Source organism: Hyposmocoma kahamanoa, unplaced genomic scaffold (genome assembly GCF_003589595.1).
Source record: "Hyposmocoma kahamanoa isolate Upper Pololo Valley unplaced genomic scaffold, ASM358959v1 220, whole genome shotgun sequence".
NCBI classification, from domain to species: Eukaryota; Metazoa; Arthropoda; class Insecta; order Lepidoptera; family Cosmopterigidae; genus Hyposmocoma; species Hyposmocoma kahamanoa.
In genome coordinates this window covers 3,403,515-3,415,396 of record NW_020653740.1, presented here as the reverse complement: position 1 = coordinate 3,415,396, position 11,882 = coordinate 3,403,515, and the positions used below count along the sequence as shown (strand labels likewise).

Here is an 11,882-nt window from a genome sequence, read left to right as displayed (position 1 = left end):
TCTTTCTACAGCTATTTTTAACGAAAAAACAATGTGGCAGCCATATTAAAAAATGGCGAAAAAAACTTTTGACCCCAAATTATTATTAAGGATTCCTAAAGACCTCCTCATGCCAACTTTCAGCCATATCGAAGCAAGTTTTTCTTCGGCGGCCATTTTGGATTCGCCAGCTTGAATTTTTTTTACACAGGCAGTTGACCACTATTACCCTCTATGAGATTCCTTCCAGCACCTCCTATCTATCTCTAATAGTTTCCGTGATAGAAGGCTTCGAAATTTGTATGGCGGCCATCTTGTTTATTTGAATTTCGAACATTTTTTACTTTCCGCAGAAATTAACCAAGGTGTATCTCATAAAAGTCCACAAATATCCCCCCATGTATAGTTGATTCTTTGCCTTGGAGCCTATCCGCGTACAACGGTATAAATATCTTTTTTCCACCATATCGAGAAGTATGCGTGCTATTTTTCTAAGTGAGTCAAGATTTGTAGCTTTGTATATATATATATATATATATATATATAATACATTATATATAATAACAGTTACCATGCCGGACTGCCACGCAGAGGTCCCAGGTTCGATTCCCGGGCCGGGAGAAATATTTGTATGGCCTACATTTTTTTTCTGTCGTAAGTTTGGGTCTAATTTGTGGTTGCTTATGTGTGTGTCCAAAGCACCCACGACACAGGGTTTCCCTGGTAACCTAGGGCTATGTTGAGTGTGTACCGTACCCTAAAAACGTACCCTGGTCCCCATTAACAATTTTTTTTTATTGCGTACAAACGTTTCTGTTCTATTTACTACGAAAAAGCCCAAATAGTGTAATCACTTACTACTCGGTGTGATTGCAAATTATTATATTGGCAAGACTCAATGTAAACACGTGCAGCTATGAGGCCGTAGTCGTCGATGGCCGCCCCCTGCGCAAATCGTGACCCGGACGGCCACAGCCAGGAAATAATTGACTGCCGACGTAACTACCATATACTTACTGATAAAGCTATGTATTTCCATATACGGAAATGAGACCTCAACTGTGTATTTTAAATTATATCTAGATACGTATAGTAAGTATATTATAATTTTACATATATATTTATATATATATATAGTAGTTGCTACTTAACCGATGTACACAAATGTTACATATAAATATTTAAATTCCAATTCAAATCTCTCAACGTGGCGATTTGTGACCCCGAGCGAACCCACAAATTGGATGTCGTAAAACATTTCTCGATGGCGACAGCTTAAAGCGGCTTCACAAAGTGAAATGGCTCGAAAAGATATAATAATCTACAGCTCGGCATACTCAGGTGCGCCGGAGTCGAGCAGGATACATTGTGTGTCGGCGCGACCAAAAAATAGAATTAAAAGACGCGCTACAATGAAGCAAAGCCCTTTCAAAATGTAATACATACTTTATTGAAATTTGGAATAGGCCGATGCAAAATTCTATAAGATTTCGTAAAAAAACAATGCATATAACATTATTTAATGAAATGAAAACGTGTGGATCACGTATTAATATAATACATATATTATATTCCTAAAATAGCATTCAAAATATGTAATAACGTGTCCTACACAGCAGATAATGCTTATTATAATGAATAACAATAATTAAAAAATATTTGGTTCGCTATACAATTAAATATACTAACTCCACTTTCATTTTGTTAAAAATTTCAAGATATTCACATGAACATAATTCAATAATTAACTCTTATTTAACAATTTTATTACTTTTTTATGCTATACACTGTATGTACTTTTTACACGAAAAATGTATGGTAAACATATTAATTACCGAAAGGATTTTGACCCTTTCGTAATTAATATTGTAAACATGTTAATTACAAAAGTATTTAAACATTTTTGTTTAAATATTTTTTACCTACGTATTTAGCCATCGATAGTCTCTGTCAACGCTGTTTCACCCCATGACTCAGAATAATGATCATTACTCAGGAGAAATTAAAACAATGCCATCTCTACTTATTAATAAAAACCCATTGACTATTTTTTTATCCAAATAGCGACATCTCTTGACAAATAGCGTAGCTATTAAATGTATAGCACCATCTTGTGTCAAGTAGTACTATCAATAAGTAGGGAAGTGACTAGGTGGTCTCATTAAATTTTTTTAAATGGCAACTTTTTCGATATATAAACTACGGCCATATTGAAAAATGCATCATTTTGATTGGCTATCTGCTCACTTTGCGACTCTATTGGTTAATCGCAATGGCACGTCCCTTCATCGCCATTTTGCTGTCGTTGAACCCTAGAAGCCAAAAGATTGTTAATAAAAATTGTATCAAGCCGCTCAGCGGCGATCTGATTTCATTTATTACTGGTGAGTGTTAATTTAACAATATACTGTGTTATATTTCGTATCTCACGTCATATTTACGTGTGCACTTGTAGGTATCTCCACAATGGGTATTCATATCTATCGTGGTCGTTTATTCAGTGCTATAGAAAATTATGCTCACCCATTCGAAAGTACAGGTTTGTCACTACTTTCGTTAGTTACGAGCTTAACATTTTTATTTCCTATAATCTACATACTTCTGTCTTGGCGTAATGTAATAGTAATATCAGTTATTGTTTCAGTTGTAAAGTGAAGCCGGCGCCATGTACCTTTACAATTTAACTCTACAAGGCTCTACAGCCATTACACATGCCGTTCACGGCAATTTCTCGGGAACAAAACAGCAAGAAATAGTGATATCACGTGGTAAAATACTGGAACTTCTTCGACCAGACCCAAACACCGGCAAAGTTCATACCCTGCTGAAAGTGGAAATATTCGGCATAATCCGCTCTATGATGTCGTTTAGGCTCACAGGAGGCACGAAAGGTAATAAACGCAGCCGTAGTTTGATATCCCACGTGGTAGGTAATAACCTATCTAGAGCACATGGTCACTGTAAATAGGTCAATAGTTAAGTTACACTCATATGTGTCGCATTGCATCAACCCACATTTTGAAACGGGTTTAATATTAATTCATAATTGTAATAGGTATTTGCACACCTACCGAATATCTCGACATTTCATCCAGGCTGCACTGGCCATGGTTATGAGTCGACTCGGAGACTGAGGTGTGCAAACACCTATTAAAATGTTTCACAGTGCTTTGTAATGTTAATATATGCTACACTGCATCGTCTTGCTCCATACCCCTAATACAAGGGGAGTATGGGATAACTAGGTGCAAAGACTACAAAGCCAACATGTCGCTCTTGGCAAATGTCATAGAATTTGCTGGGATGTATGTTGTGGTGGTACACCAATGATTTAAGTGTATTGTACTATATCAAGTGGCCCTTTTTGTACTTGTAGACAACCTCAATTGGCAAGCGGCTTGCACATCAGTTTTCATGGTGTTGCTATCTCTGATCAGGGCAATGTAGAAAAATTACCTTTTCTCTATTGCCTTGGGGTCTGGGTGTTTGTGGTAGTAATTTCAGATTTCCATAACACAAGGGCTTCAGTTGCTCTGGGATCAGAGCAATGTTTGTGATGTTGCTTAATATTTATTTGTCGAATAATATCCTAATTGCTTATCTCGTTTACAGATTACATAGTTATTGGCTCAGATTCTGGACGTATTGTTATATTGGAGTACATTCCAGCCAAAAATATTATGGAAAAAGTCCATCAAGAGACATTTGGCAAGTCAGGTTGCAGACGCATTGTACCTGGTCAATATCTGGCCATTGATCCTAAGGGCAGAGCTGTTATGATTGGTAGGTATTAGTTTATTATTATGGTTGCATCATTAAGGGAATGTGCAACCTGGTGATGAATCACTAACAACCATCATTTACTCTATTGGGAATTATTAGTGAATTATTATTAAATTATTGGTAAATGATGTAAAGATGGCATATTATATTATTTATTTTGTCAATGATGTCAACTTATTCGCTCCGTGTTTCATCTGAAATATTTTGAAGAACTCTTAACCAGATCTGAGCTATCAGTACAATTTGCATTTTAACAATTTTAACTTTACCTACCTGTTAACATCTAAATTCTATTTACAGGTGCAATTGAAAAGCAGAAATTAGTATACATTTTGAACAGAGACGCAGAAGCAAGGTTGACAATTTCATCACCATTGGAAGCTCACAAATCTAACACACTTGTTTATCACATGGTTGGTGTGGATGTAGGCTTTGAGAACCCCATGTTTGCTTGTCTAGAGATTGACTATGAAGAGGCAGATGCTGACCCTACAGGTAATAAATGCATTGTTTCTTCTTTTTATGTTTTGTTTAGTTAAAAATATCAATGATTATCTTGAGGTCCGTGTTTCCGATTGACAGTGACGCCTAAACCTCTATTAATGAGTAAATTGCTATTATTCAAATACACCTACTGTTTTTATGAAGTTCTGAAGAACTGTCAATTTCAATTTACAGGTGAAGCAGCCCAAAAAACACAACAAACACTAACATTCTATGAGTTAGACTTAGGATTGAACCATGTTGTCCGAAAGTATAGTGAACCATTAGAAGAGCATGCCAACTTCTTGATAACAGTACCTGGTGGTAATGACGGACCATCTGGTGTTTTGATTTGTTCAGAAAATTATTTGACATACAAAAACTTGGGTGATCAGCATGATATACGATGTCCCATACCCCGACGAAGAAATGACTTGGATGACCCAGAAAGAGGAATGATATTTGTATGTTCAGCAACACACAAGACAAAGTCAATGTTCTTCTTCTTAGCCCAAACAGAACAAGGAGACATCTTCAAAATTACCATAGAAACTGATGAGGATATGGTCACAGAAATTAAACTGAAATACTTTGACACTGTCCCAGTGGCTTCAGCAATGTGTGTTTTAAAAACGGGATTCCTGTTTGTTGCCTGTGAATTTGGGAACCAGTAAGTATTACTGAATGGCTGAATGATGATGATGATGATGAAGTATTACTGCACATTATATATGGTTATAAGCATGTGAACCATAGAGTCTTGTTATTTTGAGCTTTACTCTATTCAAACATGCTATAAAAGACATCTCTGAACCAAGGTCCTCCCTTTTAAATGGGGTGAGTGCACACTGATGAGAGATGAACAAGTATGAATAATTAATTGTTTTATTTTATTTGTTTACTATTAAGTTTTAACATGCTAGATTATTATATATCACAAAATATATTTGTTTGTGTTTTCAGCTATTTGTACCAAATTGCACATTTGGGAGATGAAGATGATGAACCAGAATTCAGTTCAGCAATGCCATTAGAAGAAGGCGACACTTTCTTCTTTGCCCCAAGGCCCCTAAGAAATTTGGTGCTTGTTGATGAATTGGACTCGTTATCTCCTGTGTTAGGTAAATAAATAGTTGCTGATGTATTTCTATTTATAACTCATAACACAGTTACATTGTCTAACTACTAATTTTAACATTTTAGCTTGCCATGTAGCAGATTTGGCTGGAGAGGATACTCCACAAGTATATCTAGCATGTGGAAGAGGCCCCAGGTCCTCCTTGCGAGCCCTCAGGCATGGTTTAGAAGTGGCAGAGATGGCTGTTTCAGAACTACCAGGTTCACCAAATGCTGTTTGGACTGTCAGAAGACACAAGGATGGTAAGTTAACAGGTGTTATATAATGTGGCTTGTGTGCTTTATAATAGATCCATTATTAGAAAAATACGAGAGGCAGAAAAAAATTGCAAAAGTATGTAGTATTCAGTGTACTCATCAATCAATTTTGTTGCTACAAAATTGACCATATAAAAAACCAACTACAAGGAGCATTAATGATTAAAAACTTTTGGTCCGTGTTACTGAATAACCATGACGCTACAATCACCACATATGAAAGCTCCTTTTTATCAACAAATTACTAATAAAACCCTGGTTGTTTGTTATACATAAACACCAGTGGTTTTTCTTTTCAGAATCTACCGGGAGATGAACATTGCGATGTCGACCAACTCGAAGGTAGGCATCGGAAACGTCATTTGTCTTCTGGAAGCTGTTGTCAAGAGGAAACAAATGTTTTTGATCATTGATTAGCTGATTCTATTTTATCTGGGATTTTTTCTTTTGGTTGCAGAGGAGTATGACTCTTACATCATAGTATCGTTCGTAAATGCTACGCTTGTGCTGTCTATCGGCGAAACTGTGGAAGAAGTAACAGACTCTGGTTTCCTGGGAACGACCCCGACACTCAGTTGTCATGCTATGGGCAATGATGCTCTTGTACAAGTCTACCCTGATGGTATTCGGCACATTCGCGCTGACAAGCGTGTAAACGAGTGGAAAGCCCCAGGCAAGAAGACTATCGTCAAATGCGCTGTCAATCAAAGGCAGGTCGTGATTGCTTTGACTGGTGGAGAACTCGTCTACTTTGAGATGGACCCTGTAAGTAATATAATCTTTATTAATTTTGTGAGACTCATAATACCGACGTATTTGCGCATCGCTGCTTTGGGTGGCGTCGCGTGAGAGTGGTGCGTAGCTGCAGCATGCAGTGATAAGCCCACAACGTCGCAGATCATGTCGCCTTCCCTCTTGGTAGAGGGCGGCACTCGGCATATTCCATAGCCAAGCTGGAGTCGTTCAGATGATGAAGGCGGCAAAACCATGCCGTGGACAAACATTTAATTTACCAATTGTTTCATAGTACTGTTTTTCACTACAGTAATTTGTCGTACTGAAAGAACATTCATGTATTTGTATAATTTTGTAGACTGGTCAACTGAATGAGTACACAGAGAGGAAGAAATTGTCATCCGACGTATCTTGCATGGCACTAGGCTCAGTAGCCATCGGCGAACAGAGGGCTTGGTTTTTAGCAGTGGGGCTCAGTGACAACACTGTCAGGATCATCTCTTTAGATCCTTCAGTAAGTAAATATCAATTTTTCCTTGAAAATTTTACATGAATTTGAAAATGATGATACCAGGACACCACTGAATCTTAGTGATTATAACACCCTAAAATGCGTTATTCTCAAACTTCTGATCGCAAATTAATGCACATTTCTACTTGAAATATTATAAATGCAGTTGCTAATAACTATTTTTCACAGGACTGCTTGTCACCTAGATCTATGCAAGCCTTGCCTGCCGGCGCAGAGTCTTTGTGCATCGTAGAGCAACCGTTTGAGAGTGGCGCTAAGTCTGCATTACATTTAAACATAGGTTTAAGCAATGGTGTGCTACTACGTACAACGCTGGACAGCGTAAGTGGTGATTTGGCAGACACGAGAACCAGGTTAGTAAATATACTTTTATTAAATTTACCTGCTATTATGTAACTTCAGTGATGACATAATTTCGCTCCGTGTTTCATCTGAATTAAATTGATGAATTTTTAACCAGATCTGAGATTTATTTACTACAAACTGACATACGAACTTACCATACTTTTTTTATATAAAAGAACTATTTCAGGTACTTAGGCTCAAGACCAGTAAAGCTATTCAAAGTGCGTGTTCAGGCATCCGAAGCTGTGCTAGCAGTGTCATCAAGAACCTGGCTTGGATACCACTACCAAAATCGCTTTCATCTTACACCACTGTCATATGAATGCTTGGAATATGCTGCAGGATTTAGTTCGGGTAAATATGGACACCGTTTATACTTTACATAAACATTTTTCTAATGTACAGCGACGTTTTTGCGCGACGCTGCCTTCGGGTGGCGACGCGTGAGAGTGGTGTGTAGCTGCAACATGCAGTGATAGGCCCACAACGTCGTAGATCATGTCGCCTTCCCTCTTGGTAGAGGGCGGCACTCGGCATATTCCATAGCCAAGCTGGAGTCGCTCAGACGATGAAGGCGGCAAAACCATGCCGTGGACAAATCATTTTCATTTATTGTATTCTGTAAATATTTTTATCAAACAAAAAATATTTGAATGTTTTTTGAAGTCTTTTATTTTTTACAGAGCAATGCGCGGAAGGTATCGTAGCGATCTCATCCAATACTCTGCGAATCTTAGCCCTCGAAAAACTGGGAGCCGTCTTTAACCAAATGTATCTTGCGCTTGAGTACACTCCGAGAAAATTCGTCATCAACTCTGACAACAATCACATCATTATTCTTGAGACTGATCACAATGCTTACACTGAAGAAATGAAAAAACAGAGAAGGTAAGTTTGGATTTTCTTCACATTATTGGAACATCAAATTGAAAATGATGAAAGTAGTACACATAACCTGAATTTATGTTGATATACCTGCAGTTCTGATTTCACGTTAATAATGGTAAAAACGTGCCTAATTGTTCTTGGATAGTTTCTCAAAGATTATTTCATTTCAGAGTCCAAATGGCACAAGAAATGAGAGAAGCTGCTGCAGGAGGTGGGCCAGAAGAGCAACAGCTAGCCAGTGAGATGGCAGATGCTTTCTTATCCGACGTTCTGCCTGAAAACATTTTCTCGTCACCAAAAGCTGGTGTAGGTAAGCGTTAACGACTTTTTCCATTATCGAAAATCTTGCCACTTCCTCTGGGCAAGATCAGAAAATGTCCTCAAGCATACTGACTCTAATCGGGTGTGGCAATATCATATCCCTGCGTTAATCCCAAATGATTTTCCGTAAGTCGTTTGATTCAAGCATGGGAAACAAAATAACTCATTCTGTTTGCAACATATTGTACACTAAAAGAAGAGTAAGAACTTAAACAACGAATTGACCAGGTATGTGGGCGTCGCAAATCCGCGTAGTGGACATGGGCGCGAGTGGCGTGCAGCCGAGCACGCAGTTCAAGCTTCAGCTGGAGCAGAACGAGGCGGCAGTGTCGCTGTGCATCGTGCGCTGGGCATGTCACGCCGAACACGCGCTGCCACACCTCGTCGTCGGCGTCGCCAAGGACATGATCCTCTCGCCGCGCTCTTGCACTGAGGGCAGTCTACACGTGTATAAGGTAGCGCACAATAATACTCTTTTTTTCCAACTTGACTGACAACCAATCTTAACTGACATTCCATGGTTTTGCTTTCAGATTTATGGGAATACAGGAAAATTAGAACTAGTTCACAAAACACCCGTAGATGAATACCCGGGAGCTTTGGCAGCGTTTAACGGCAGATTATTGGCCGGAGTTGGCCGCATGCTGCGACTGTACGACATAGGTAGAAGAAAGCTATTGCGCAAGTGCGAAAACAGACACATTCCAAATCTCATTGTCGATATTAAAACTATTGGTCAGAGAGTATTCGTCTCGGACGTACAAGAATCAGTATTTTGCGTAAAGTACAAAAAGAGAGAAAACCAGTTGATAATTTTCGCTGACGACACAAATCCGAGATGGATCACAAACACTTGCATCTTGGATTATGATACAGTCGCGATGTCTGACAAATTTGGAAATGTAGCCGTGCTGAGATTACCACATTCCGTGTCCGATGATGTCGATGAAGATCCCACAGGCAATAAAGCTTTATGGGACAGAGGTAACCAAACTTTACATCCTAAATAACAATACCTAATAAGACGATCTTTCAATATGATGAAACTTATTAATTTTACACATGCTAGACTAATGAAAATCAATGATTATACTATTATTCTGAAGTAAAATATATCAGGCCTGGTTTTTTAAACCAAGCATACAGTTTGAACGGCATGGTCTCTTTTTAGGTCTTTTGAACGGCGCATCACAGAAAGGAGAAATCACTGTGAACTTCAATGTAGGCGAAACAGTGACATCGCTGCAACGAGCAACATTGATACCTGGAGGCTCTGAAGCATTGCTCTACGCAACAATCAGCGGGTCTCTCGGAGTTTTCTTACCATTCACGTCACGGGAAGATCATGACTTCTTCCAACATCTGGAAATGCATATGAGAAGTGAAAACTCGCCGCTGTGTGGCCGAGACCACCTATCATTTCGAAGTTATTACTATCCAGTGAAGGTGTGTTTATTTTATAATAATAAACATTTTCTAATTGTCGTAATCCACTGTAAGTCAACAGGCGCTTTATGTATGGAGGCGTTTGTGTTACACTGTGGTAAGAGAAAGAAGTGCCTAAGCAGTGATGCGTGAGCTCACCGTTATGGTGACCACGCTTTACTACTGGTCACGGCGTTCTTGAGAGTCGAGTGCATCGACCATAGAAGCGCTCGTAGTATTTAGAATGAACATTATTATTAATTTGTCAAATAATTTACTAACTTAACAAACACGTAAATTATCTTTACAAAGAAATATCTTTTGTCACAGAATGTAATAGACGGCGACCTCTGCGAGCAGTTCAACTCGTTGGAGCCTGCAAAACAAAAGGCCATAGCTGGCGACTTGGAACGAACGCCGGCGGAGGTCTCGAAAAAACTTGAAGATATCAGAACCAGATACGCGTTCTAATTCCTTGTGTACCTTTACTTTTAAATTTAAAATAAAAAAAAGGATAAATGATAACTAAATTATTTTCTTTTATTATTATTATGGCTTTGCCTTCGCCTTTAGCCAATGAAAGGATTGGGAATAACTCCCTGGAAGTACATACAATCAGTATAAAAAATACAAAGTAACGAAAAATATGTATGTGCACACCTTAGACGCAAACCAAAGGACATGTTATATTGACATATATAAATCAGACGTTATATGATGATACATTTAAACGTTGAAAACAAAACATTTTATTGTCTTTGTTTAACTACTGCATGCCGTCATAAGCCAAAAGAGATAGCACTACATTGATTTATATCAAACACGGAAATCGAAAATACGTAACGTTATGCTAACTGTCCTCATTTTACCATTTGTGGAGTACCCTTTGATATACGTGTCCGGTTGTCAAAGGAAAGTACTTCAAATGTCAAAATAAATGTTTTGGTGGTGAATTATTCGCATCAATTGTAATAAATTTGGACAACAATATTGACAGTGAAAAGAGAAGTATTGATTAAAATGCGTCGTTGCGACTTTAAGGGGTGCGGCAGTAGAAAAGGCGGACATCAACCGGTGTTATTTTTCTGCCTATAAATTACACAATAGCCAAAATATCTCGTGTAGTTAGACTTATTTAAGTAGTTTATTCATAAGTCTTGCCGAATTTTGCTTTGGTTATTTTAAATCGCCTGTTTGTTAGTATCTTTTGATGATTGTTGATAACGATATTTTGAGATAGTGTTCTCTAAGCAGACATATTATCGATATTCTGTTATTGAAACAATTCACTACGAGGTTTTTATTATTTTTATGATAAATGCATCATATACATATAACGTCTGATTTATATATATCAATATAACATGTCCTTTGGTTTCCATAGTCTTAAGATGAGGTCAATGAAACAAATCGAATTGAAGATTTAACACAATAAAACAAAATCATTGACACTTTGTGTGCCATATTACATCGTCCTTATAACGAATTATATAAATTCAATAAAAAATAATAATCAACAACTCTTGATTATTACTTTTTCATTTTCCGTTCTTATATTTTCTGTTTTAATTTATTGCCAGGTTCTTGCAAGGAAAAGGATTATCTACATGTTAAATATTTTAAATTATTAAAATGAGTACTAAAAAAACCAACCTCAAAAGTACGTGGAATTACATAATACAATTACCAAGTTTTATTGAAATCGGTTACCGGAAAGTGCGCAAACCCGGTTTCATCCCCTAGTTCGCCACTATACGGGACTTGACACAGGAGATAATAAAAATCGGTTCTCATTACTCAAGGTTTATTGAGAGAAAAACGCCTTGAATTGGAGAATAGCCATTCAATCAACCATTAAAATAATTGTTCCTTATAATAAAATTTAGGCGCTATTTATAAAAATGAATCTTCATGCGTGAACAGCCACCCTTAGAGGTTGATAATTTACTTCAAAATTAAATGGAACCACTACGGGGGTACCCTCTTTCTAACAAAA

At 37.7% G+C, this 11,882-nt stretch overlaps 1 protein-coding gene across 3 annotated transcripts; it reads left to right on the top strand.

Annotated features, from left to right (window-relative positions):
* Nucleotides 1–2,251: 2,251 nt before the first annotated feature.
* LOC113227849 (splicing factor 3B subunit 3) lies at nt 2,252–10,373 on the top strand. 3 transcript variants are annotated; one of them, XM_026460910.1, is made up of 17 exons: nt 2,252–2,363; nt 2,624–2,870; nt 3,592–3,762; nt 4,063–4,257; nt 4,441–4,915; nt 5,209–5,366; nt 5,449–5,625; nt 6,098–6,405; nt 6,734–6,889; nt 7,076–7,260; nt 7,440–7,606; nt 7,936–8,140; nt 8,311–8,450; nt 8,690–8,916; nt 8,995–9,445; nt 9,633–9,907; nt 10,217–10,373. In XM_026460910.1, exons 2-17 carry the CDS (start codon nt 2,645–2,647, stop codon nt 10,355–10,357), a joined length of 3,657 nt encoding a protein of 1,218 aa, XP_026316695.1. In that variant the 5' UTR covers nt 2,252–2,363; nt 2,624–2,644; the 3' UTR covers nt 10,358–10,373. The 3 variants fall into 3 exon arrangements, with proteins under 3 accessions (XP_026316695.1, XP_026316696.1, XP_026316697.1); XM_026460911.1 differs by lacking the exons at nt 7,936–8,140; nt 8,311–8,450; nt 8,690–8,916; ... (1 more) ...; nt 9,633–9,907; nt 10,217–10,373 and having other exon boundaries at nt 7,429–7,462; XM_026460912.1 differs by lacking the exons at nt 6,734–6,889; nt 7,076–7,260; nt 7,440–7,606; ... (4 more) ...; nt 9,633–9,907; nt 10,217–10,373 and adding an exon at nt 5,940–5,982 and having other exon boundaries at nt 6,098–6,237.
* The last annotated feature ends 1,509 nt before the right edge of the window (nt 10,374–11,882 follow it).